A 27,056-nucleotide genomic window follows, 5' to 3' on the forward strand; every position below is an offset into this window, starting at 1 on the left:
CGACCGTCTGATGACCCGCTTTTCCTTTCGACGATCTGGCGCTTCAGTGGTTGTACTTTTCCGAAAACGCCGGACCTCCGGGAGCCTCAGCAAAATTTGCGCCTGCCTGCATGTCGGTGACTGCCGCGTGGCTTCTCGCCTTTTGCGGGTCACAGTTTCTCTTGGCCGTGGTGGCAGCATTTTCTGAACACTTCAAAAGGGATTTTTTTCAGGAGATTTTGCGCGGGGAATTCGTTTCGCGGACTAGAGCTGCCCCCCAAAGGTGTTCGACTCGTGAACGTTCCTGCGTTTCCGACGCCCGGGGCGGGAGACCCTGCATTTCTGGAAGTCAGCCTTCCCCCCAGCGGGGTGGGCATTTCCGGAGACTGAAATTTCTGCTTCTTCAAATGTGTTCGACGTGGCTTTTTTCTGTCTCAGGTGTTGTTTTTCTGGTGTTCCCTCGAGCGATTTGGCCCTCCGCCGTTTGCGCGTTGGCACCCCAGGCGTACCCTTCTGTAGGTTCCACTCCCTGCGGCATTTGGTCACGTTTTCTAGTCGCTTTTTAGCGAAACTCTTTCCACTTTTCTCCTTGAATTTCCCCTCTTCTCTCCACTCCCCGTCTCCATCTTCCGCTTACATATCTCCGGAACTCCAGTAAACCCTTGTTTCAGCTGTCGAGTTACACCGTACCAGGCCCCGCCCCTTCCCTCTCCCTCTCCCTGCTGGCCTAGAAAGCCTTGCTTTTTTCCGAATTTCTGCATTTGAACCGCGTCTGCTTTCTCTTTAGCAACAAAAAATGACGTTTGGCCCCGCGCGAGACTTCCGTCCTGGCTTCGTTCCTCTCGGCCGGGGGCCCGAGGAAGCGGGCCGAAGGTCGTTTTCTCCAGGTACCAGGATGCCACCTGGTGGGAACACTCCTCCCCACGGCTCCGGGGTCGGGCCTGGCCAGTCGCCTCGCGGCTCTCCAGGAAATGGGGCGTTTCCGACTCCGTACGTCTTCCCGAAACCGACTGAGAAAGGTCCGCGTTTGGGCTTCCCTGGTTGTGGCCGCGATATGCGTCCGCCCTCCGACAAAGACGGCCCGGAGTTTCCGTCTCCCAAGTGTCTCTTACCTCCTGTCCCCGGCATGGTGCCGCCTGCCCTACCGCCTCTGCCTGGAGGCCTGGATTTCTCCGCGGCCGCAGCCTTCGCCGCCGCAGCTGCGGCCGCGGGCTCCGGGCCTCCTGGCCCTGGGCTGGTCCCGGGCATCCCTCCGCCCCCCTTCCCCAACATCCTCCCGCCCCCAGGATTTCCGCCGCTCCCTTTTCCGGTTCCTCCGAACTTGGCGACGGCCGCCGCGGCCGCCGCGCTGCTCCACTCGGGCGGCCAGCGGCCCCCATCGGGGCCAGGGGGCGGCCCGGCGGGCGGGCCCAGTCGCTTCCGGCCCCCGCTGCCGGGTGGGGCGCCGCTGTTTGGAGCCCCAGGGTTCGCGGGCCCGGGGCGGAGCGGCGAGGAGCCTGGAGTGGCGGAGGCGCGGACCGAGCAGCGACCGACGCTCGCCCAGCTCCTCCAGGCAAACGGTGAGAAGGCGAAGCTCAAGAAGCTGGTCAAGGACGAACTTCGGAAGGAGGGGTACAACTTTGTGCTGCTGAATCTTGCAATGGAGAAGATCAAGCAGAAGGGCGGCCCCGACGGCCTCGAGGAAGAGACGATGCTGGAGATGCTTAAGGAGGAGGGCCGCGAGCGGATTCCTGTCTCCGTCAAGAAGCTCCTGGTCACCCTCATCGAGGGTTTCGCCGGAAAGGATAAAAAGAAGGAGAAAGAAGAGGAACGCGAGAAGGAGGCCGCTGAGGAAGCCGTCCGCAATTCACAGGCGGCCGACAGCGACGCGAATGGCGAGAGCACGGAGGCCAGAAAGGACATCTCCCTCGAGAAAAGAGGACACTCCCGCAGCTCCTCGCGGTCGCTCTCAAAGAGAAGATCCTCGGGGAGCATGCGTAGCGGAAAGCGCGAGGAACACGACGGAAACTCCGTCACTGGCAGCAGCGGCGCCAGCAGGAGTGCCAGCTCCAGCCGCAGCAGCGGCAGCCGGAGTCGAGACAGGGACCGAGTTCGGTCCATCTCGCATTCTCACTCGCCTGTTGGCACTCTCGGCGGAGGCCTCGCGGGAAAAAGGAGCTCGAGCCGGGCCTCTAGAGGAAGCAGCAAAGGCAGCAGCAGAAGCAGCTACAGCGACAAGCGCAGCAGGAGTCGAGACGAGAGCGAAGAGAGAAGCAGAAGCCGCAGCAGCAGAGGAAGGAGTGTGAGCAGCAGAGGCAGTGAGAGTCGCGGAAGCAGCGAGAGCAGGAGCCGAGAGAACAGCGAGAGCAGGAGCCGAGGGAACAGCGAGAGCAGGAGCCGAGGGAACAGCGAGAGCAGGAGCCGAGGGAACAGCGAGAGCAGGAGCCGAGAGAACAGCGAGAGCAGGAGCCGAGAGAACAGCGAGAGCAGGAGCCGAGGGAACAGCGAGAGCAGGAGCCGAGGGAACAGCGAGAGCAGGAGCCGAAGTGTCAGTAGTGGGCATAGGAGTGACAAAAGTAGCGGGGAAGGCAGCTGCGTGAGCCAGAGAAGTCGGAAGAGCGGCGGAAGCGCCTCTCGCAGCAGAAGCTCAAGTATGGGGGGCATGGCGAGTGAGAGCCGAGGGAGGAGTGCAAGTTCGAGAAGCGAGACTGGAAGTGGATCTGAGAGGAGCGCATCAGGAAGCCGCTCTCGCAGTCCCGACAGTCGACGCAGTCGAAGCTCCAGTGGCGGGAGCGTCAGCAGAAGCAACAGCTCCGGCGGAGACAGGAGCGGAAGCTCCAGCAGATCTCGCTCTTCGTCTCGCGGGTCGAGCGAGGAGGCGCGTCGGAAGCGAAAGGGGGAAGACGAGAGACGGGCAGCCGAGGAGAGGAAGAGGAAAGAAGAGGAGGAGGAACGACAGAGGAAGGAGGAGGAAGAGAGAAAGAGGAAGGAAGAAGAAGAGCGAAAGAGGAGAGAAGAAGAAGAGCGAAGGAGGAAGGAAGAAGAAGAGCGAAGGAGGAAGGAAGAAGAAGAGCGAAAGAGGAGAGAAGAAGAAGAGCGAAAGAGGAGAGAAGAAGAAGAGCGAAAGGGGAGGGAAGAAGAAGAGCGAAAGAGGAGGGAAGAAGAAGAGCGAAAGAGGAGGGAAGAAGAAGAGCGAAAGAGGAGAGAAGAAGAAGAGCGGAAGAGGAGAGAAGAAGAGCGAAAACGAAAGGAAGAAGAAGATCGAAAGAGGAAAGAAGAAGAGCGCAAAAAGAAGGAGGATGAGAAGCGCCGGAAAAAAGATGATGAAAAACGCCTGCGAAAGAAAGAAGAAAAACGACGAAGGAAGGAAGGTGACGATAAAAAGCGAGGTGAAACAGCGAGTTCCGGCGACTCCAAGGCAGTCGAGAAGGAGGAAGAGAAGAAGCGGAAGAGGAAAGAGGGAGAGGAGAAGGACGGAGCGAGGAAGAAGCAGAGGCATGCGGAGACCGAGGAAAAGCAGCAGAAGAAAGGCCCAAGCCATGACAGGACCGAGAAGAAGGAAGCATCTTCGTCCAAAGACTCCGACGCGCACAAGCATGACAAAAAGAAGAGAAAGAGAGAGAAGGACGACATGAAAGACAAAGAAGTGAAGAAGAGCAGCCACGGCGGGGAGAAGAAGCGGGGCTCGGACTCGAAGAAAAACGAGAAGCGAGTCTCCAGCAGTCGCCGAAGGTAAACGGACGCTGCACGCGCTGTGCGAAAACATCCCATCGCTGTCGGACGCATGCATGCAAGAGAGCTCCGGATCACGACGGAGCAGGCTCTGGAGATAGCCTCCTCTCTAGCTGTCGTCCAGACAGGCCGATGGGGGCATTTTGCACAGTCTCCTCGGCGAGTGCCCCGCCAGCTTTCTGCCGACAACAGCGGAGCAGGGAATCTCGCGTTGCCTGTTTTTTCATTTTCGCTGCGGTCTCAAAAAGATGATTTGAGAAGAGGAAGCGGGACAGAGACAGAGGAGAGACGACAAGAGGCAGCAGAATTGAGATGAATCATGATTGCGTATGCGCCTTTTTTGGTCACTAAGGAAGCTCCGCATCGTCCTGACAGGGGTGTCGTGGCGGCACCGCGTCGGATCGCCATTTCTCCCTTCTGCACCCTCTGCGCGTTCTCCCGCATGGCGTGTTGTTTCTGTTCTTTCTGGTCAACAACGCGCGCGCTCTCCTGTCCATGTCTCACGCCTCTGGACCTCGGAACCTGTTGAACATCGCCGGCTGGTCGTCGGCCGCGGCGCAGACCGACCCGAGTGAGTTTTGTGTTTTCCGTGAGTTTTTGGCACGCCCCTGTCCGGCCTCTTGGCCTCTGTCACATCGTCTGTCAATAAGCGCTACAGAGACGTCTGTTTAGGAGTAAATAATAGGCAGTTTCTTGTGTCGAGCACTGTTGCATGGGTCTAGGAAGACTTTGAGGTGGAGGCAGTCGAGACTCCATCGGCGCGCGCGTCTCGGAGGGATTTTCTCGCGCATGTGTAGAGTCGTAGCTCTCGGGGCGAGGCCATAGTACAGGCGCCTTGTGCGAAGTTGTCTCTTTCTGTGGGCGCTCCATTGAGCGCCAGCGAGGCCGAGGGGGGACGAGGAAATGAGCTGTTGCAAACAAGTGCAGTCGAGACCACTGGGGGAAGCGACAGCAGGGATACAACAGACAAAACACAAACTAGACTCGCAGTGATAAGACGAGACAGACAAGCCGCTGAGGCAGTCTTTTGGCCGGGCGGGAAGAGGGGCAGTGTGGAACGACCTGACAGTGCGAGAGAAGAGCGGCCGGCGAAGAGCCGGAGCTGGGCAGAGTTTTTTGATTCGAAAAGTGGAGGCGAGAGAGAGGTCGTCTCCTCTCGGGCCTCTTGTGGGAGTTCTCTGGCTGCCAGCGAAGAGGTCTTCTGCACTGCATGCAGAGGGCGGCTTCTCGGATTTTTGCGTGCCTCCGGAGAACAAGTTGCTCGTGAGACTCCGTCGACTCTAGACCGCCTTCTTTGGACACCAAGGACTTTTTTAGGCTGGAAGGACCGAAGCGGATTGATCTGGGGCTTTGCCAAGTTGACTGCTTCGCCTTCTGAGGCGGGATCTTGCGTGAAGACAAAGAGGACATGAAACGTCCTGTTGTTGTGGTCTAGCGGGTGTCTGAGAGAGTCGAAAACGCATGCACCCTTTAGTTGTGCGCAGTGATGTTCGTGTGCATGTTTTTGTGTTTTGCCTGTCTAGCTTTTGCGTTGCGTTCGTCCTGTCGCGCTAGCCACGGGAAGGCGGGAACCATGGGGCTGACGCAAACGGATCTCTCAAATATCCGAGAGACTCGGAGGCTCCGAGGAAGGTGGACGCGAGGACCCACCCGTGGATAGCTCTTTTGTTTTTCCTTTTTCGAGAAGAAGTGATAGAGAAACTGCAACCAAGAGAGGCAAAGCAAGATTTCTGGTGCGGATGTCCGTCGTGTGTTTTTGACTGAATTTTGTGTTCACAAATGTGGAGTGCATTCCAAGTGCCGTGCGGTGTTTGTTGGCATGGATCTGAATAGCGTATGCATTGGTGGATATCACTCGGGTACATGGTTCTTTGCGAGAATGGTCTCTTTTCCAGCTCAGCCTGGAGAGATGCATCAGCGGAGACTGGATCTCTTCGTTCTGCGACTTTCGACGATGACGCTCTTCGTTCGCTTTTTCTGGACTTGAGAATCCACGGACCAACATAGTGACTGCGCGGCTTGCACCTCTTCGACTGTGAGATCAAGCAGCACTGTGGCTCCCGGGGACGTGAGCTGTCGTTTATTTCCAGACACTGTTGTTACAGCGGCTCAAGTCAACAGCGAAAGCGCGAATGCTGGCTCAGCCCCCACTGCTTCACGACCAACCACCGTTTCGACTTTTCGAACGAGCTGCAATAAAAAGCAAGAAGCGCTCTAGTGACAAACGCAAGAAAGAGCTGGAGAGACAATGAGCAAACAAGAGCTGTATAGTGACATTCAGAAAAGCGGCTCTCCCATGTTAGATGTCTCCCGAAGGCAGTTGCTCATGCAGCTCGACGCCGCTGTCTGTAAGGACGCTCTTCTCGAGTGTTCGCGAGGGGAAATGAAGTTAAATCTATCCGGCAAATTAAAGATTAACAGATAGATGCACACCAAGCTAAAACACACTGAAGGCTCTTGGTCTTTTCCAACGGATGAAACAAACCACGCATCCCACATGTTCCTAGTCAAGGCTTGGACAAGAGCCGGAACAAAGAAACATGCGCCTCGCCCGCGGAGACAGATATTTTCCAAAAGAAAAAAAGGAACCGCACCAGACGATAGCTGCCGCTTCAATCCCTGCGATCTATCTATACCTATGTGAGAAAGGGGAACCCAATTGACGAGAAGACACACCTTTCATAAGAAGAAAAAAGTGGAATATAGGATCCCTTTTCGAGCAGACAGGAGGGCTTGCATGAGGGTTCGTGGATTCTCTTGCAGAGCGAAAAAAACGACATATGGCCTGGCTTTGCGGCCCAAGTCGAGACTCGTGCCATCGCGCTTGTTTCAGAAGTGCCATAGAATCTAGAGAAACGCAAATTCCAAGATGAGTGATTCGTCCGAGACGAGCTTTCAGACACCGGGATGGTTTTACGTCTCTCTAGGACTCACGGCCACACAGCGGACAAATCTTTCTGGTTCCCGGCAAGAGGGTCTTGGAGAAATCGTGCGTGAGTCATGTCCGTTTGACCCCATGTCCCCAATGCGTTCAGAACGCAGCTGTTTGCAGCAGTCCAGTGGAGAGGTTGAAGGTTTCAGCAACCACTGAGAAGAACTGGGTTGTCTCTCTCTCGAATCAGGTGTCAGCTTGAGGACATCCTCGTTGCTGGACTGTGTCATCTTTTCGCTTTGAGTCGATGTTGAGCAGATCGGACCACGAACCTCGACAAGCGCGACTCACTTTTCGGTCCTCACTCTCCTCGTCGTCAGGCTCAGTTGTCTCCGGTCCTTGATTCGAAGAAGGAAGAGACCGAGGCAAAGGAGGAGAACAACGAGGAGGCAATTGTGTTCCTCGATTCTTCCAAACTTCTTCTCTCTTCTCCCTTCCTCTCCTCGACTCCCGACCCTGCAGTCCCCGCACCCGATCCCTTGGGCTGCAGGAAGGCTGGTCTGCCCGGTCCTGAGCTGCGTTCCTCCGTTCTCTGCTCTTCTTCTGAAAGCGATCCGTCGAGGCGGCGATTCGAGTTTCCAGGAGACGCAGATGGAGAGAGGGAAAACGAAGAACGTGGGTTCCACTCGCGACTTGTTTCCTCGTATCGCGAAACCGCGGACCTCAGTCCCGCTCGACTCACCCCAGCGTCTCCCCGTCTGCTCTCGCCCTGCTCTTCTGGGCGCCTCGACCTCGAGAAACGCGAGAGAGTCGAGACGTTTTCGTCTCTCTGCTCGCGAGCCGAGACCACCAACGAAGATCCAGCCAAGGGATCCAGAGACAGAGATCCCGAAGGCGCGCCGGAAGCCTCGCCTTGGACATCTTCTTCGAGCGTTGCCAGCGGCAATTCACCGCGATGTGTAGAGTCTCCTGCAAGACCCCTGGGCTCCGCGAGAAGAGACAGCTGTCTCTGTCTCCGGGACGCTTCTCCCTGAGATCCGTCGCCCCTCTTGCCTCCAGGAATCGGCGAGTACGGAGAAGACGACGCAGCCAAACCATGCGCGGAAGGGGACACCGAAACGGAGGGCACCGAGGCCGCGGGATGCGCTACAAGCTTCACCCGGAGTTGCTGCTTCAAAGCTGAGACTAGGGAGAAGAACTGATGGCGGCGAGCCTCGAGCGTTTCAGTTGGACGGCCCTCTGAGCGTAGGGGGTAACAGACAGACACGCGATATGAGAGGAAAGACTCGACAGAGGCGACGATCGACAAGAGACGATTTACAAGGGGAAGAAGAAAACGTGAGAAGGGAGAGGTAAAAAAGCGTTTTGGCCGTGCTTTTCTTGCTGGGCGGAAGAACAGGAACGGAGCGAGGGTTAACAGAATACTTTTCTCTTATTTCTGAGTATCAGTATGAAATGGAGATGACTGTAGTCTGCAACAACTCGAACGTATCGATGCTGGAAAAGGATCACAAGACCGCTTGAACGCTTGCACACAGCGTGACATGCATTCCTGGCATACGGTGAAAACAAGCACATACGGTTTCCTTCCTTTTCATTGTAACTTAAAAAGCATGTAACGGAATGCACAAAAGCAGGGAGCTACGCTAGAAGTTTTAAATCTACTACTGACTATTTCCATCCGAGTTCTACGCAAAAAGGCCGAAGTCAAGCATATACCCGTAGCGAAAACGCGGGCTCTGAATCTAACTTCACGAAGAAGCAGGAAAGAGGACAGACCGCTTTCCTTATCTATTTTTCTAACGCTCACCGTCCAGCTGCGACAGAGAAAGACCTGGGAGATCCTCTGCATCTGCGTGACTCAGCTGCGGCGGGAGATCTTGACGGCCTTGTGAGGGCGGCAGCGCAGAGACCACGAAGGTCGACGCGGCTGAGAACGAAAAGAACAAAGAGAAACAGGCGAAAGGAGAGCACGAATGGACGATATCGCTACGGCACAAACCTCCCAGCGAGCGCAGAGAAGAGGCAGCGAAAATAGACGGTACCGAAGCCAGAGTGAGGAAGAAAGAGGAAGAAAGTGGAGGAAAGAGAAAGAGGGAGGGAGGGGAAGTACAGAGGAGAGAGAGGAGAGAGAGATAGAGCGAGGAGAGCGAGGAGAGAGAGGAGATAGAGGAGAGAGAGGAGTTCGAGAGAAGGCGAGCGGCGAATACGAGAAGCAGCGATGCCTTCAGAAAGAGAGACAACTCTCCCGTTTCTCGTTTGGAATTCGCCTCACCAGGCAGGACCCCGAGGAGGCGGTCGAGGAGATCCTCGTCTTTGAGCACGTCCTGGAGAAGAGCGAGGAAAGAAATAAACTCGTTCATGACAAAACTCAGACTTCGGTGCAGAACGCGGAGCTGTCTGTACACCGGAAAGGCGTCGCCGACTCGGTCGCGAACAGCCAAGGCGACGGTCGGCTTTTCTGAGCGCGCGCTGAGACTCAGGGAGCGAGCTGGGAGCACAGCCCCTCCGCGACGGCCGATGGAGACAGAACGAGAGTGGCGCAGACCTGCGGCGAGACAGGAGACAGTCGAGACATGCGCCGCATTGCAAGAGACACAAAACGAAAAACGGAACAAGAACTGGTGAAGATGGAGAGTCCGAGGGAGCCGGCGAGAGAATTGAAGAGCGAGGGCAAGAGAGCGAGACGAACGATACGAGAAAGAGCCCGAATGCGAACGTCTTCTCGATCTGAAGCTGCGTTGGAATGGACAGCTCCTCTAGTTTTCATGGATACACAACTCAAGTAGACGGATATTGTCTCTTTTCTGTAAATTCGAAGGAACCAGACAGGACCATTCTTTCTCAGTCTGTTAGTCTCAGACCGAGGCTCAGCCAGCAAGCTGTATGGCAGTGAAAAGCTTTCAAGACCTGCGAGTGTCTTGGCAGCCGTCTGAGCAAAAGACTAAAAGAGTTGATCTTTGTTCCCGCGCAAAAGCACTTGAAGTAGAAAGCGCGTCTGTTCAACTCTAAAGGCATCCATTTGCGTTTCACGAGCAAAGCGCTGGTCGGACAAGTAAACGCAAAGACACTTCGCATGCATATAAGATGGAAGGAAGGGCTCTCGAACCCCCGTTGAGAAGAGTTCATTGCCGGCATGCGCATCCGAGTTCGTGCCCGTGCTATTTCAGTTTCGCGACAAGAGAAACCTGTGATGCTAAATCCCTCAAGGCTGCTTCTTTATTTCGCCCTCGTGTTTGAGTCACTGGAGAGACATTTCTCTACAGAAGCGTTCCAGAAAGAACGCGTTTGAACGCGTTTTTTTCGATCATTCGTTGGCTGGCTGCGTCACACGTTTCTACAACGCGCTGACCGCGGCTCTTGACCTCGGTCCGTGGTATTCGACGCTAAACTGCCAACGAGGGCAGCAGACGTTTCTCGGGTGCGCGACGCTTGCTTCTAGGTCTGGCGTCTGTGACTTTGGTGAGCCCACTCTCGAGGGAAGGCTCCTGCGCGGGAGAAAAGGCGCTCTTCGTACCTGGTCGACTGCACCGCAGAATTCGCCGAGAAGCAGAGAGAACAGCCGCTGCGGAGTTCTGACTCGCGTCCAGTATCGAAGCCGCAAGGGAGGTGCCGGCGACGCCACGGGAGGCCTGTAGGGAGTCTTTCTTTTCGCTCCCCCCTCCTCTGCCGAAGTCCTTCACGAGAATGTCTCCCACTGTCTCGCCTGCCAGCAGCCTCAGGAGAGGACGAAGCGAAAACGTTTCCACGCGGAGACGATTCGCATCGCGTTGGAGACGCAGGCGCGCCGACCGCTCCGAGTCGAGCTGAGACAAGACAGAGAATTAGGAAACTTCCAGAGACAGTGGAACGAAAAGAGCACTTTGTTTCCAGCCCTGCAGTCCGACGGAGAGGCAGAAAGGAGAGGGCAAAAGGGCATATGCACTCAAGACGAAAAAGCGAGACGACAACGAACGCATGCGAGAGGGCAGAACGGGGAACACTTGGATTCTACAGACAGCTCCGTGATGAGGGTCAAATCGAAAGGCATCTGTGAACTGCGCCCATCGAGTTGCCGCGAGTCACCGGCTGTCGCGGCTTCGTTTCCGAGAACATCGTCTTCAGTCAGTGTCACAGGCGCCGCATGACGGACGACACTAAGAAGGAGCGGAGCAAAACAGTCGCTGTCAGCCGTTTTCGATCCCCACACCCTCCTGCTGTCTCCTTCGCTGTCTCCCCACTGACTCTGAGGCGTCGTCGCTTCTTGCCTCTGTTTCGCCCCCCTCCCGGTCTCCACGACGCTGTGAAAGAAGTCAACATGTTTCTGCCTGAAGCGCATTTCGACGAAAACTCATGCAGCCGATTCCGCAGACGCCGTACCTGTTTCTTCAAGACTTCTGTGTACCTCAGTTTCTGGTCTCGATTTTGATGCGACGCGAGCATGACGTTGTCGGACTCGACGAGCTCTCTTTCGCCCCGCTCCTCAGCGATTTGCCTCCAGAGAGACGCGACTTCTGCCTCCAGTTCGCGATTCTTCAGGCGATACGCCTCGAGGTCTGCTTCAGTGTCGCGCGCCGCTGCCTCCCGCATCTCCATTTCTTCTTGCAAGGCGCTGATTTCCTTCTCGAGCGGCGCCACTGCACTCGCGGCGTCCTGCTGCTTCGCCAGCTCCGCCTGCCAAGAAGCAAGCCACACGACGACGTCGAAGGTAGAACAAGGAAGAATGAGAAAAACGAACAAGAAACGGGAAGAGAGAAGAAGGACGAATCAATGGGGAGAACAAGAACGGATAAGAAAGGATAGCAAGAAAGGATAAGAAAGAACCGCAACAGATCGGGGATAACGGGAACAAGAGGCGCCGCGACAGCGCGAGAGAAGATGAGAAACTCACCTGGAGATGCGCATTCCTGTCTGCAAGTCGAAGCGCCTTTTCGTGGAGCGTTTTCAGGTCTCCCGCTTGGCGATCCAGCTCCTGTTGAAAAACGCGATTTTCTTTTTCCAGAGCCATGCACTCCTCCCTGTGCAACAATAGGAGAAACAGACCGAGAAAAAAGTCACATTGGTTCCTTCTTTCATCTAACCTCTGTCTCTGACCTTTTCTTCCCCTCTGTGCCAGCAAAAAGAATTGTTTTTTCCGTCGCGGCGTCCGCATCTTTGCAAACTTTCCCTGTTTACTGATTTCCCCTGTTCACTTTCCGATTTCTTCTTCCTCTTCTCTTCTCCGTTCCCCAATACAGTCTTCTCCTCTTTCACTTTTATGCAAAAGGCAAGTCCGCTCGAATCGGCGCCGACCGAGCAGTACGTACGTGGTTGAGCAACGACCCGCGAAGACTCTGAAATCGTCTCAGGGTGCGGGCTGCTTTCTCCTGCTTCTCACCTCAACTGAGTCGCCTCCTTGTTGTGTTCCTCGACTTCTCTCTTTCGCTGAGCCGCCCAGCTGCAGCGATCTTCAGCCCACTTGCGTTTGAGCTCTTCGTTCCTCGCGACCAACTCATCGAACTTCTCCACACCCTGCTCCAGCGCGCGCTGAAGCTCCTCGGCCCTGCGAGTCGCCCCATTCAGCTCGCGCTTCAGTCCCTGCTCCTCGCGCTCTGCTTTCTGGAGCTTCTCCTCCAGCCTGTCGATCCACTGACGAAGCGCTTGTGTCCTCCCTGTGTCTTCTTCCCTCTGCACCTCGCCTGGCGCGTCTGCAGCCTCGCCGTCGCGTCTCGCCCTCGTGCACTGTCTCCTCGCGAGGTCTGGGCCTTCCTGCCCCTCGTCGCTTGTCTCTCGCGTTTCAGAGACATCGCTACGACTCGCCCGCATGCGCGCCTTCCACTGGCTGCACTCTTCTTCAGCTCGCTCGAGAGCACGCTGCAGAAGATGATTTTCTCGAGTCAGTTCACGAACGCGTTCTTCCATCTCCCTCACGGTCTGTTGGGCCTCCTCGCACTGGCTCTCGAGCCCCGCGCGCATCGCCTGGAGCTTGGCGGCGTCTTCCTGGAGAGCACATACTTCCAGCTTGAAGGATCGCTGAAGCGCGTCGAGTTCGCGAGTCTTGGCCTTGGCTACACTCTCCTGCTGGCTCTTCTCTCTCTGCAGCTGCTCGCAGACCTCGTCCAAGCGCCTCAGGTCGTTTTCCAGTTCCTCTCTCGCTCGGCGCTCCTGTCGCGCCGTCGACGCATGCTCTCCTTCTCCGGTCTCTCCGTTGTGCTCAACAGAAGCCTCGACGTTTCCTCTGAGACCCGAAAGCACCCGATGCTGGCGATCGACTTGTGCCTGGAGCAGATTGTTCTTCTCCTCGAGTTGTCGCTTCGTCTCCTCGAGGCTGCTGAGGCGGCTTTGGACGCTCTCGGCAGCTTTCTGGAGATCCTTCACTTCGTTCGCTGCGCACTCCAGTTCGCTCTCCTTCCCTGTCAAGCGAGCGAGAGCGACCGCCAGCTCTTCTTCTCGTTTCCGCAGCGTCTTCTGGACTTCCTCGACTCGGCTCTTCAGTCCCGCCACCATCTCCTCTTGGTCCTCTTGCCGCCTCTTCTGGACAGCGAGGGCCTTCTGGCTATCCTCGAGATGCGCCTGCAAACGCCTCTCTTCTCGCTCGAGTCTCTCGCGGGCGCGATTCGCGGCCTCCAGCTCCTTCCGGAGGTCTACACGCTCCTCCGGCTTAGTCTCGCCCACAGTCTCGGCCTCTGCGCGGTCAGCGAGCCTCGCTTGCACATTCTCTGCCGTCCGACGGAGAGCGTCGAGGTCCGCCTCGAGGTGTCGACATCGACTCTGCAGGTACGCGACTCTTTCATTCAATTCCAGGTTTTCTTGCACCAGTCGTTCTCTCTCCTCCGCATGCAATTTCTTGCTCTCGAAGAGCTCTTCCTCCAGTGCCCGCTGTGCCCTCGCCTGGCGCTCGCTCTCCTCTGTCGCCCTTTGGAGCCTCGCCTCGAGTGTTGGCAGTGCTGCTGGTTCGCTGCCTTCACCTCTTCCTCCTTCGCCTCCTTCGTACCCCTCGGACGCGCTTTGGCGGTGCATGCGACTCAAACGCTCTTCAAGAGCCTGGACGGCGTTCTCCAGCTTCTTCTCTGTCCGTTCCTTGCGACCGAGAGCCTCCTGAAGTCGCTGTCGCTCGCGCCTCAGACCTTGAATCTCTCCCGTGAGCTCTTCCACGGCTTCCTCCGCTCGCTTCGCGCGCCCCACAGTCTCCGCAACTGTTTCCTCCAGACGCTGTCTCTCCTCGTCAGCGCCTTGCGACTGACTTCGTGCGAGGGCTTGGCGCTCTGCAACTTCCTCCAGCTGTCTCTGCAGCGCGAGGCACTCTGTCTGCAGGTCCCTGGCGTGTGTCGCGCTCCCTGCTGCTTTTCTCTCGAGGTCGCGTTTCTCTTTTGCCGCGGCCTCCAGCGCCTCAGTCAGCTGCGTCTTTTCTTCTTGCGCTGCATGCAGTTTCGAGTCGAGGCGTCCGACCTGCCTCTCCAGCGCCCTTTTCCCCTCACGGAGCTCCGCCACCTTACCGCGGAGACGTTCAAGGTGCTGCTGAAGCTCTGCGCAGTCTGCCTCCTTCTCCCTCAGCGTCTGGTCGCGCGCCAGTCCCTCGTCAGCGCGAAGCCGGGCCGCTTCTCGGTCGCTTGCCGAAGTCTTCTCGAAGCAGTTTTCGGAAGTCTCTTCTCGGCCGCCGTCGCGGCTCACTGCTGAGCTGCTGCTTCGCTGTCTCTGAAGCTCCTCGGCGAGTGCTTGGCGCCCTCTGCGCTCTTCCGCAAGCTTCTCTTCGAGGCGAAGTAGCGTCCGCTCGCGCTCTTCTGAGGCAACGGCGGCCTTTGCCAACGCACTCCGCAGTTTGTCGATTTCGCGCGTCTGCAGCGTCTCCTGTTCGAGAGCCTCCTTGCGCGCCGAGTCGACTTCCTTCAAGAGCTCTTGAAGCTGCTTCACTTGCCAGCGCTCTTCCTCGAGCTCTTGCCCCAGAGAGGCGAGGCTGCGCCTCCGTGCTCCCTCTCGCTCGCGGATAGACGCAACAGCGTCGCGTCGCTCCTCCCGCAACTTCTCGGCCAGCGTCAGCAAGGCTTCTTCTCGCGACGCACTCGGCGACACAACCTCCCGAGGCTTTTTGTCCTCATTCGCCAGCGCGGAAGAAGATGAAGAAGACGGGGAGGTGGGGGGAAGGAGAGGAACAGTTAGGAGGCCCTCGAGAATGGCTTGGGTCCGCGTCAAGTGACTCCTGCCCTGTTGTTGTCGGCGTCGAAAATCTTCTAGAGCGCGTTCCGCCTTCTCCAACCGTGCCTCAGACGCGCGCCACCTGGTCGCTCCTGCAGCGAGCTGCGCCTCGAGTTCTACAGAGGCGTCCTGAGCTGAAACTCTCTGCGTCTCGCTCTGTTCCAACTCGCTGTACAGGCGCTCTGCGTCTTTCTTCAGCTTCTCCACTTGCGCGGCGTACGCCTCGTTCAAACGCCGGACTTCCTTCTGCAAGCTGGCGACCTTCGTCTCGAGACTTTGGTTTTCTTGGTCTCGCTGGCGGGTCCGCTTCTCGAGCGCATGCAGCTGCGCGCGCTGAGTCTGGAGCGACTCTTTCAGTGCTTCGTTCTCTCTCTGGACCTTCTCTGTCTCCTTGATCTGCGTCCTCAGGGCCTCCTCTTCGTACCGCAGGACGCCAGATCTCTCGCGTTCGTTCTCGAGCTTTTTCCTGGAAGATGCGACTTCCCTTCTGAGACTCACGACAACTTCTTCTGTCTCCGCCAGCTTCGCCTCCAGAGCCGCCCGCGCTCTCTCCAACGCGACAAGGCGTTCTTCTCGCTCTTGTAACTCGGATCGGAGAGTCGCGTCGGCCTGTTCAAACTGTCGAAGCCGCCGCGACTTCTCATCGTTCTCTTGCGCAGTTCTCTCTTGGACCTCCTTCAAGTACGACAGACGCTTTCGCAGCTTCTCCTCTTCGACGCTCCTCTCTTGCTTCCCTCGCTCTCTGGTCTCCGCGAGGTCTCTGCGCGTCGCCTGCACCTCAGCCTCCAAATGCCGCAAGCGATCGTCCCGCTCCTCCAGTGCCTTCATGAGTTCTCGTTTCTCTCTCTCCGCCTCATGCTGGATCTCCCTGACGAGCCTGTCCGTTTCGCTCACTTCCGCGCTCTCTCGCTCCCTCAATTTCTTCTCTCTCTCCTGCAACTGTTGCTCCCTCTCCCGCAACTGTTGCTCCGTCTGCAACTGGCGCTCGAGACGCTCGACGACAAGCTGCTGTTCATCGCGAGTCGCCTTCAGTGCCGCCATTTCTTCTTCTTGGCGCTCCAGTTCCTCGCGGAGTCTGTCCTCCTGCTCGGTCCTCGCCTGCAGCTGCTCCCGGGCCGTGTGCAGGAGACTCTCGACGTCTCTGAGACGCGCCTCGCCCTGCGTCGCGTCCGCTTCTGCTCGCAGTCTCCTGCGGCCTGTCTCCGCGAGTTCCGTCTCCATCTGGAGGCACTGTTCCTTCAGCCGGCTGTTGAGCTTTCTCTCAGCTTCCAGTGCAGCTGTCGCGAAGGCTTCTTGTCGCATGCACTCTTCCAGTCGACTGGAGAGCTTCTCCTTCGCCGCGTCTGCGTCTTCCACGGATCTCCGCTGAGCTTCGAGCTGAGCGCGAAGGAGAGCGACGCGCTCGCTGTCCGTCTCTCGCTGTCTGTACGATGCAGCGAGTTCTTTCTCGAGGGCCGCAGTTCTCTCTCTCGCTTGTTCCAGCATCCTCTGTGTGTGATCCACCTCGGCCGCGAGAGTTGTCACCGCTTCTGAAGGCGAGGAGTCCGAGACGCGGGGATCTTCTCCTCGCTCTCGGCGTCTGGTTCTCTCGAGCTCTTCCGCCAGCCTCTCCTCAGCGTCAACGAGGGCGCGCTGCATGCGGTCCCGGTCTTCACGGATGCGCGCGAGAGAGGCCTCTGTCGCCTTCAATTGCTTCTCCAGGGTCTCCAGGTACACAAGACTCTCGGCCTTCTCTGCTTGCCACCCTCGCTCCATCTCCGCTTCGTCTCCAGAGGCGCGGCGGGACTGACGCTCGCGCTCCCGAAGCGCCGTGAGCGACAGGGCGAGGCTCTCGCGCTCTCGCTCTGCAGTATGGAGCCGGTGCATGCTTTCCTCCTTTTCCCTTTGCATGCGGCTGACTTCGCGCTCGAGGCCTACGAGACGGTCGAGGGTCTCCTCTCGCGCGCGTCGCTCTCTCTCGAGACTCATGTGAAGCCTGTCGAGCTTCTCGGTCTGGGTCGTCTTCTCGCTGTCTGCCGCTCTGAGAGCTCGCTGACAGTCGCGCAGCTCCTGAGTCACACTGCGAACTTGCTCCTCTAATTGGAGACATCTGTTTCGCGCGGCGGTGAGGTCGCTTCGCGACGCCTCGCTCTCCTGCCGGAGATGCAGCCACTCGCTCTGGAGCCGGTCCCGATTGTCTATCACGGCCTGCAGCGTTTTCTTCAAACGCTCGAGTTCTTCGCCTTCGCGAGTCCCCGACACAGCCAGTTCATGGCGTTTCAACGCCTGCTCTTCTTGTCGAGCTTCCCTCTCCTCGCCTTGCTTGCCCGACAGAGTCGCTTTCTGTTGCCTCTCTGCAGCGTCAGTCGCCTGCTCTGTGCGTCTCTCGGCCTGGAGACGCGCAACCGCCGCGATCGCCTCTGCAGCGCGACGCGTTTCGGCGTCTCTCTCTCGCTCAGCTTCTTCTCTCTGCCGAGTTTCTTCTTCTTGCCCGCGAAGCGCTTTCTCGAGGTCGGCCTGCGTCTCTCGCCACTGCCTGCGGACCTGGATGAGGTCGTCGTTCAGGTCTCGACAGCGGTCTTCCCAAGCTGTCCGGCTCTCAGCGAGTCTCGCCTTGAAGCGTTCGATTTCTTCCTGCTGTCTCTCCGTCTCCCTCGCGCGCTCCTCCTGTTCTCGCTGTCGCTCTTTCTCGAGATCGGCGCAGCGTTGCTCGAGCCGCGCGCGCGCCTCGCGCTCGTCCTCCAGTTGTCCCAGGAGCTTCCGACGCTCCTCGCCTCGTTCCTTCTCCTGGAGCTCTCCCTTTTCCCTCTCCTCGCCGAGCGCCGCTTGCGTCTCTCGGCACTGCGAAGCCCAACGCTGGGCCTCAGCCTCGACGAGGCGCTTCGTCTCTTCCTGGACTTGAAGGCGGCCGCGAAGAGTTTCCAGGGAGCTCTGGAGCGCACGACACTCCTCGTCGAGAGCTGCGCGATCCAACTCAAATGTCTTTTCGAGGTCATCTTTCTGCAGCTCCACCTTCTGCCTCTTGGCCTTCTCGCTCTCGACCTCGGCTTCGAGCTTCTCGCGACCCTCGCGCGCCTCATCCACCTCTCGCTGAAGCAGCGCAAAAGCGCCGTCGCGCTCGCGCTGCAGCGCAGTCGTCTCCTCGATTTGCCGTCTCAGGAGAAGGACGCGATGCTCGCTCGCGTCCTTCTCTCTCCGGGTCTGCTTCAACGCGGCCTTCAGCTCCTCGACAGCGCCTCGAATCCTCTCCAAGTAACTCTCCTGCACGCGCTGCTGGATGTCCCGTTCCTGAAGCGCTTCGAGCAACTCCTGTTCTCGCTGCGTCTGCTCTCGCTCACTTCGCCTCTCCGCGGACTCCTGGCTGTCGCGCTCGGCCTCCACCTTACTGAGGCGCCGCTGAAGATTCTCAGACAGGATCTGCAGGCGTCGAACTTCCCTCTCGACGTCCTCCTTCTGCTTCTGCGCCTCCGAACTTCCGAGCTCTGCGCGCTGCAGCTCCGCCTTCAACGCCTCCCTCTCGATCTCTCCATCTTGGCACCGCTGCTCCAAAAGCCGGACCCGGCGCTCCCGCTCCCGCTCTTCTCGCTCGCGCTCTTCTCGCGCAGCTTCCGCAGATCGGTGGCCGTGTGTAAGGAGAAGTAGCTGCTGCTCTTGCTGATTCTGGAGCTTTCGGCCCAGCTCTTCAATCACAGCCTGGAGCATTTCAGTTTGTTTCTGGAAAGCGAGAGACTGGCGAGCAAGAAGCGAAGCTCGGGAGCCCTGCAGCGAGTCTGTCTCTTCTGCATGCGCTGCACGCTCTGACGCCGCGAAACCTTCATTCTGAAACCTCGTCTGCGGAACTCGTGAGCTGCGTTCTCCGCGGTTTCCAGCTTCCTCGGTAGCGTCGTTTCTTCCCTCAGCGGAGGCGCGAGCGACGCTGCGCGACCTCCGCTCTTCGTCGCCAGGATCGTCGCGTCTCCTCTCCTCGCGCTCTCTCTCCCTGAGCATTTCCTCGACCTTCACTTGGTACTCCCGGCAACGTCTGTGAAGTTCCGCGGCCTGGGCGCGGGTCTCCTCCTGCACAGCGAGGAGCTTCTCGATGCGGCGGTGCGCCTTCTCCAGTTCACTTGTCTTCATCTCGCCTTCTTCCTTCTCTCGCTGGACGTCACGCGTCAACTCCGCGAGCTCCCGGCGCAGACTCGCGCAGTGTTGCGCGTTTCGGTCTCGGGACTCAGACGCAGTCTTAAGAGCCGCTTCAAGCGCTTGACATCTCTGCTCGGTCAGCGTCCGCACCGACGCGAGAGACGTCTCTGCTCTCTCTGCTGCATGCGCCTCGTCGTGGCTCAGGTTGTTGCGCCCTTTCTCCCGACCTCCTGAAAGAGACACCCCGGTGGATCCCAAGACGCCACTGCTGCTCGCTGCGAGACTGAGGAACTGGCGCTGAAGAGCTTCGTCTTTGACTCTCAGCACTGTCAGTTCGTCCTGCACACGACACAGTTCTTCTTTCGCTAGCGCTGCGGCGAGCTGCGCCTCCGCGAGTTGCTTGGACGCGTCTGCAGCGTCACGCTGGCGCTTCTCGCAGTCCGCCTGCAGGCGCGAGCGCTCGCGCGCCCATTCCGTCACTTCTCTCTCTCGGATCTGCTGCAGCTCCTGCATGCGCTGTTCCGCCATACGCAGCTCGAGGCGGTTCTTCTGTTCTTCGCGCTGGAGCTGGACGAGCAGCTCCTCCGTCGACATGTGCGCCTCAGTCCAGGTCTGTTGGAAGCGTCGCTGCATCTCCGCTTCTCTCTGCAGGACGCCTTCGAGTTCCTGCCGCGTCGCCTCCTCCCGCGCATGCAGTTGACGGTTCTCTTGTTCGAGGCCTTGCGCGCGAGTCTCCTGGACCCGCAGCTCCGCCTCCAGGGCTCCACATCGGTTTCGGAGGACAGTTGTCTCCTCGCGGCTCTGCTGTTCTGCCGACTGCCATGCGCGCTCTCTTCCCGTCAGCTCGGCGCGGGAGAGCTCCAGCTGTCTCTGGAGACTCTGCGCTTGGTTCTGCGTCTCGCCCAGCGTCTCCCGAAGCATCTGCTCGTGTGCTTCCGCTTGCCTGCGACAGTCGGCGAGCGCAGACTCGAGCGCGCGTTTGATGCTTCTGCTCTCCTCTTGAAGTTGTGCGACCTGAGCTTCATAGCTTCTCTCCTTCGCATGCAATTCCGCCGTCACAGCGCTGCAGCTGCGGCCGAGCGACTCGCGCGTGTCTGCGAGTTCTTTCTCGAGACTCGACAGATGCCGCTCTTTCTCCTTCAGCTTCTCCTCCAACGTCGCGACAGTCGCCTGGAGGCTCTCGGTCTTGGCGCGCCAGGCCGTCTCTGCGGCCTCGCTCTTCGCCTCTCTCTGATCGAGCAGCTCCTGGAGCTCTTGCTGTCTCTTGTGACTCCCGTCCACCACCTGCTCCCAGAACGTTCGCTGCGATTGGTTGCGCTCGCGCTCCGCCTCGACCTCCATCTTCAGACGCGAGAAATCTGTCTCCACGCGACTCTTCGCGATGCGCAGCTGTTCCAGCTCCTCGCCCCGCGACTCAAGTTCTCGCTGGACATGTCGCTTCTCGCTCTCCGCTGCTTCCAGATGCTGAGTGAGCGCCGCCGCTTTCGCCTCGCCGTGGTCCACCCGGTCCTTCAAGTGCTTCAGCTCGCCTCGCAGAGCCTCCTGCTCTTCTCGATTGGCCGCCATCTCGCCAATGGTCTCTTCTCGTCGTCGGTCGCACTCTTCCTGGAGTCCGAGGATCTCTTCCTCTCTTCGCTGAAGCTCGACCTCCAGCCTCTCGCGCTCGGCTTCCTGCTCCGCCTTCCGAGCCTGCAGCTCGTCCTCGACTCTTCGTTTCTCTTCTTCGCACCGGCGCAGCTCTGCGAGGAGGCGCATGCGGTCGTCATCGCTTCTGTCGCGTTCCTCTTGAAGCGCCTGCTCCTTCGCGCGCGTCGCTGCCGCGCCCGCCTCTCGCGCATCTCTCTCCTGCGCCTCCAACTCTTTGATGTAGCGCTCCAACTGGATCTGACGATCCTCCGCAGCTCTCACTCGCTCGCGTTCACCTTCCAGCTTCTCTTGGGTTTCCGTCAGTTGCGTCTTGATGCTCTGGAGCCTGCGCTCGACCTCCTCCAAGGTTGTTTTCAGTCTCGAGACTTGCTGCTGGTTCTCGTCTCGGGTCTTCTCCGCCTCGCCCTGGCGCTCCACTGCATCTGCATGCGCGGCCTTCGCGTTCACCAGCTCCCGTCGAAGACTCGAGACTTCCCCCTTCTCCTTGTTCAACTGCTCCTGCATGCTCTGCACCTCGTCGCGGAGCGCGTTGATAGTAGCTGCCTCCCGTTGTTTCTCTGCCTCTTTCGCCTCGCTCTCCTCTGCAGCGACTGCGAGATGCTGAGAGAACTTCAACTGCTGATCTTGCAGTTTCCGGCTCTTCTCCTCGTTTTCCCGGTCGAGTCGCTTCACCTGCTCAGCCAGCGCATTCTGTTCTTCTCGTGCCTTTTTCGCGGCGCCTCGCTCCTCCGCCAGCAGGCCCTCGCAGAGAGTCCGAGCGCGTTCAGCCGCAGCTGCGGCCGCCTCCGCTTCTTCCCGGTGTCTCTGCGCGACCTGGAGCTTCTGCTGGGTCGAAAAGAGTTCGTGTTCGAGGTCGCGCTGCTTCTCCCGGATCTCATGGAGCTTCTCCTCTTCTTGAATTCGTCTCTGGTGGAGCTTCAGGTGGAGTTCGTGGACCTCGCCTTCGTAGTCACGCAGCCGCTTCTCCCGCTCCTTCTCCCGCTCATCTTCTCGCCTCTGGGCTGCCTCTTCTCGCCGCCGCGTCTCCTCTTGAAGCTGTCCAAGTCGCTTTTCGCAACTCTCCAGAAGACTGGCTTTCTCCGCCGCCATCTCCTCCTTTTCTCTACACCGCGCTTCCCACTCCTCGCGCTCACGGAGCCGCTCCCGGGCCTCCTCAGCGCGCGCGGCATCGGCCTCGCGGTGCATGCGCTCGAGTTCTTCGCGCTCTCGCCTCTCCCTCTCAAGCGCGTGCGATCGCTCCTCCGTCAGCCGCCGAACTTCCTTCTCAAGCTCGCTCTGCAGGTTCTCGGCCGCCTCCCATTGCCGTCTGTCGCGCTCCTCCTTCTCCAGATGTGCAGCTTGCAGGTCTCGCGCCTCACGCCGAATCTCTGATACTTCGCTCTGCAGCTCCGCCAGCTTCAGACGGAGGTTGTCGCGTTCCTCGGACACCGCCGTCAGCTCCTCCAGAGTCGCGTTGTACCTCTCGACGACGGCTTGCAGTTCGCGCGTCGTTGCGTTGAATTTCTCCACCCGCTTCTCTTCCTCGTCCTCGCACTCCTGCAGCGAGGCGTCCAGCTGCCGCGCCGCCTGGACTTGTCTCTCGAGTTGTCTCCGGAAATTCGTCTCCATTTGCTTCTGCGCGTCTCGCTGCTCGTTCAAGAGACCCCGAAGCGTCATCACGTCTTCCTCCGCTCGCGCTCTCTCCTCTTCCAGGCGCGCATGCAGGAACTGCTCGTGTCGCGTCTCTTGCCTCGCGAGCGCCGCTGCAAACTCCTTCTTGGCATCCTCGCGGGATGCCTTCTGCTCCTCGAGCTCCTTTTCTCGGAGACTCAACTGCGTCTTCTGCTCCGCCACTTCGCGCCTCAGCAGCGCCTCCTGACGCTCCAGAGTCCTCACCCGGTCCTCCTGTTCCTCTGCTCGTCCTAGGAGCTCAGCGAGACGATCGTCCGTCTCCCGCTTCGCTCTCTGGAGGCCCTCAACTCGTCGCTGCTGCTTCTCCTCCCTCGCGCGTTCCGCCTGTCTCTCGCGCTCCCGCTCGCGCTCGTGAGCCATCTGCACGCGGTCAAGTTCTTCGCGCAGTCGCGCCTCCGACAGAGACACTTGCGCCTTCTCGTTCTCGCTCTCCAATAACTTCTTCTGGACCGTCTCCAAACGCTCCAAGAGCTCCTCTGCATGCGCCTCCGCCGCCTGCCTCCGCCGCTCCTCCCCAGCCAGCTGCTCTCGTTGAAGCGTCAGGCGCTGCTCCGCCGAGTGCTTCGCCAGCAAAGCCTCGTGCCGCTCTTCGTTCTAGAAACGAAACAGAGAAGATAACGGCAGCCCACCATGCGTGCAACCTTCTCGCGAACATGCTCGACACCCAAGACAAAGACTTACAAAAACATGTATGAATACAGACATATACATCTATGAGGAGAGAGAGAACGTAGAACAATCGGTGTACATACATACATGCATACATATATATGTATATACATATATATATATATACATATATATACATATATATTCAAATATATGTGGAGATATGAAGAGATCGACATAAATGAACGAGGCCCGACGAAGTGCTCTACCGAGTTGAAGCGCTGAAGTTCATTGCGGCTTCAATCTCTCTTTGAACCTCGCTTGTCAGATTTCTTCATTTCTTCGCAGTTTCTCAGGTTCTCTGCCGCGCATGCAGCGATTTTCCACGACCAGGCTTGACAATGCACTCGCTGAGGTCCCCCTCCACCTTCTGGCGCAGAAGCGCATCCGCCAGCTCTCTCTGTTTTTCAAGGTGCACAATGTCTCCCGTTCCCAGGCTCGACTAGAGAACAAGAGGCGTCCAACTTGGTGAAGCCTTGCCTGTTCTCCTTCGTCAAGAAAGAGTGACTTCTTTGAAAACACAAGAAACCACCGTTCGCCAGGACTTGCACAAATGTTGCTCTCCAGATGCTACTCTTCGGCGTCGTCGTGTCTCACCTGCTGCAGCATTCGGGCATTCTGCTCTCTCTGTTTTTCCTCCTGTTCTTCAACCTGGCGGCGGAGCTGGACCTCTCTGCGTTGCAAGTCTTGGAGTTCCTGGCCTCGCATGCTGCACTGCTGAGACATACGCGCGAGTCTGTCGGCTTGGTCTTTCACACGGGCAACTGTCTGGCGCAGCTGCTCCTCGACGTCTCGCTTTTCGTCCTCTGTCTTCGCCAGCAGATTTCCCTTGTCCTCTGCGGCCTTCTCGAGCGCCGCGACGCGCTCGCGGAGCGTCCGGCACTGCGCATGCAGCTGCTCGACCTCGCGGCGTAGCGTCTCCGCGAGACCGTTCTCGTCCTCGGCCGCAAGCTCCTCGGGGAATTCCCTGACAGACGAGAAGGACGAGCAGGGCGAGCATGCGTAGAACGGAGACTCTTGAGGTGAAGCGGCGGCGTCTTCAAAAGCTTCAGCCGAACGCTCCAGTCTGCCTTCTGCCTCTGGGCTCTCTTCGTGGGCTCGAGACGCAGGTTCCGCCTCTCCAACGGAGCGCTCAAACTCGTAGTATGCAGTCTGTTTGTCTCCACTCTGTTTGGCACCCATGCGTTCAACCTCGGCATCTTCCATTTCGTCTTCTTTGCGTCCGATTTCTTTGACTTCGAGTTGAAAGGTGCCAGATTCTCGTTGCTCCTTCGGCGTCTGTTCGCGGAGGTCGGCGACTTCCTTCTCGAGGACGGCGACTCTCGCGAGCAGCTCGCTCTTCGCCTGTGCATGCGACTGAGTCATGTGATCTTGAAGCTTCTGGAAGAAATCTTGAATTTCCGATACACGCATCTCAGCCGCCGCCTCAGCTTCCTGGCGAGTCTTCGCAACCTCTCTCTCGTGTGCGGCCTCGCGTCTGGCCTTCTCTTCTCGTTCTCTCTCAAGTTCCGCGACAACTCTCTCCAACTCCTTCTCTCTCTCCAACTCCTTCTCTCTCTCCCTTTCGAACTCGTCCTGTCTCTGGTCTAGGGTCGGCTCTGTCTGAGCCGCGGCAAGTGCCTTAAGTCGCTGGACTTCGCTCCTGAGAGCTTGTACCTCTGTGGTGAGTGCGTTTTCCGCCTCTGCATGCGCGCGTTCCATTTTCGCCTGCAGCGCTTCGTAGAATTGCTGGATCTCTGAAATGTGGATTTCTGCTTTGTCTTCGGCTTCCCGTCGGGCCTTCGCGAGCTCCACCTCAAACGCCTGCTCCTGACCCCGCGCAGTCTCCTCGCGGCTCGCGAGTTCTTCCTTCTCTCTGCGGAGCCTGTCGAGTTCTTCCTCGGCGCTCGCCAGGCGTTGTCGCAGTGTCTCTTCCCCACTCTCACACGCGCCCGGTGTTTCTCCATGCTTCTCCGTCGCGCCGTAGGCTCGGGCCTTCTCGAGCGCGTCCGCGAGCTGCACGCACCGCGTTTGCAGCTCCGAAGTGGTTTGGCACTGCTCCTGCAGCTTCTCAGTCGTTTGTTGCAGATGCTTCGTCAGCATTCGCCGCTGCTCCTCCAGTTCGGTCTGCATCCTTTCCAGCTCTTCGACCCGTCCGACGAGAATGTCATGGTCCTCTGCCGCCTGCAGTTCTACCTCCGACACAGCTGCCTCGAGGCCTCGTGGCGTCGCCTCGGCGCTCGCCTCCCCTGCTTCACCGAAGTCGCTTCCTGTCTCCTCGGATGCGCCCTCGCCGGCGCTCTTCTCTTCCTGTTGGCTCGCGCCTCCTGCTCCTCGCTTCTTCTCCTGGAGAGCGCGCAGTCGTCGTCGCTTGTGCTCTTCCACGACGCGAATCATGCGCTGCAGCTGAGCGCGCGCGTCGAAGGCCTCTCTCTGCAGAGCGACGTAGCTGCCTTCGAACTCCTTCATCGCCGCTTGGTGTTCTTCCTCCTTCTCTTCCCACTCCCGCAGCGACTCGAGCAGCTGCTGCTTCTCCACTTCTTGGAAGTCGACTACGCGTCGCAGTTCCTGCAACTCCTCCGCCAAGCGTCCAGGCGTTGTCGCGGTCGCCTCCCATTCCTGCAGACGCCCTCGCAAAGTTGCCAACTCCTCCTGCGTGGAGGCCAAGGTGTTACGAAGGTCCGCCACCTCGGCCGCTGCCATCTGGCGCATCTCCTCCTTCTCGCTCTGTTGCTGCAAGGAAAGTTTCGTCGTCTCCTCTCGAGCGACTTCCGCCTTCTCCAGTGCAGCGCGGGCAACCTCGCTCGCTGCCAGTTTCTCTCGCATCGAAGTCAGCTCGCTGTTCGCCCTGGCGAGGTCTGCAGCGAGGTCCGCCGCTTGACGCGCCTTCTCCTCTCTCTCCCGTTCCTCGCGTTCCTTCGCCTCCTCACTCGCTTGGTGCTGCATCTCTCTCTTCCGCGTCTCGACCGCGAGCTGCTCCTCCAGCTGCGCCTTTGTCTCTTTTTCGAGGAGCAGCGCGCGTCGAGCTTCTCCCAGTTCCTCTTCCCGTGCATGCAGTTTCTCCAGCAACGCCTCGCGGCTCTCCACCAGCTCCGAATCTCCGTTGTCTCTCCTCAGATCGCTCTTCTCCTCAGAAGGCGACTCCTGCTCGCTGACAGGTCCTTTGTGCCCGCGGTTGGCCGCAGCGACGAGATCCTCTTTTTCCTTTGTGGCCGCTTCGAGCAGAGTCGTCAACACTGCGAGTTGGGTGCCGAGTTCTTTGCACATTTCTTCCGCCTCGTTTTTCTGCTGATGCGCAGCTTCGAGTTCTTTCTTCAGGTTCGTCTCTCGCTCGACGGCCTCCTCCGCGGCCGGTCGTCTTCTCGCGAGCTCTGAGCCATCTTCCTCAAACGGCGAGAGAGAAGAAAGCGACGATTGGAGAGAAGACGCACCGTCGCGCGGTCGAGCCTCCTCATCCGAGACACCGCCTCGTCTTCTTCTCGCCAGTCTCCTCTCTCTCCTGGACAGTCGAACCTCCCGCCCAGACCTTCTGTCCTCATCGTCTAGGCGATTGTGTGCCTCTCTCTCCTCCATCCACTTCTTCTCGAGGTCGCGGTAGGCGACTTCTGCAGCTGCACAGTTCTCCGACAAGTCCTGGAGCTGCGTCTCGAGTTCGGCTTTCTGTTGCGCGAGACTCTCGCAGTCGCTCGCGGCTCTCTTCCACCGCGCATGCAGTTCCCGAGTCTCCCGTTCGACCCTCTCCTCGTTCGCTGCTCGCTCCTCCTGCTGTCTCGTCATGCCGCGGGTCATCGCCTCCAGGCGCTGTGCGAGCTCCTGGCACATCTCCTGAAGTTCGTCTCTCTGTTGAACGAGCGACTCGAGGTGAGTTGGACTCCGACCGCTTCCTTCTGCGGCGCCTACCGCGTGACTGTCCGCCTCAGAGCCGCAGAAGAAGTCTCGCGAAACCGCTTCTCTCTCACGCTTCTTCAGACGCTCCAGCGCAGCCTCCGAGACCTGCAGACGTTCGGCAAGGTCTCGCGCTGTCGCCTTCTCCTCAGCGAGCTCCGCGGACACTGAATCTCTCTCTGCCGTTATCTCTGCAAGCGCAACTCTCAAATCCTCGACGCGAGACTCGAGGTGCCAGTTCGCCTGCTCGGTCGCAGACGCACGAGAGGACTCTCTCGCCAGACGCTGAAGAAGCGCTGCCCGCTCGGTCTCCATCTTCTCCTCCTCCAAGAGGCTTCGCTGCCGCCGCGCCTCGCTTTCGCGAACCGATGACATCTACGACAACGCATAT

General features: G+C 58.8%; 2 protein-coding genes across 2 annotated transcripts in view; one reads left to right on the forward strand and one right to left on the reverse strand.

Annotated features, from left to right (window-relative positions):
• Positions 1-14: 14 nt before the first annotated feature.
• Positions 15-5,777, forward strand: TGME49_212860 (hypothetical protein). The gene has a single exon (XM_002370994.2). It carries the CDS (start codon positions 776-778, stop codon positions 3,692-3,694), a length of 2,919 nt encoding a protein of 972 aa, XP_002371035.1. The 5' UTR covers positions 15-775; the 3' UTR covers positions 3,695-5,777.
• A 749-nt stretch (positions 5,778-6,526) lies between these two features.
• The window catches only part of TGME49_212880 (surface antigen repeat-containing protein), a gene marked incomplete at its 5' end in the record, with an annotated part of 28,971 nt that continues 8,441 nt past the window's right edge, over positions 6,527-27,056 (reverse strand). The window contains 8 exons of the mRNA XM_018779578.1: positions 6,527-7,801; positions 8,373-8,492; positions 8,838-9,110; positions 10,080-10,368; positions 10,922-11,215; positions 11,433-11,559; positions 11,919-22,726; positions 23,399-27,040. Coding sequence (XP_018637862.1) covers positions 6,945-7,801; positions 8,373-8,492; positions 8,838-9,110; positions 10,080-10,368; positions 10,922-11,215; positions 11,433-11,559; positions 11,919-22,726; positions 23,399-27,040 — 16,410 coding nt within the window. The 3' untranslated portion in view covers positions 6,527-6,944. The remainder of the gene's footprint in view (positions 7,802-8,372; positions 8,493-8,837; positions 9,111-10,079; positions 10,369-10,921; positions 11,216-11,432; positions 11,560-11,918; positions 22,727-23,398; positions 27,041-27,056) is intronic.

The sequence above is a fragment of the Toxoplasma gondii genome, chromosome V, assembly GCF_000006565.2.
Source record: "Toxoplasma gondii ME49 chromosome V, whole genome shotgun sequence".
Taxonomy (NCBI): Eukaryota; Apicomplexa; class Conoidasida; order Eucoccidiorida; family Sarcocystidae; genus Toxoplasma; species Toxoplasma gondii.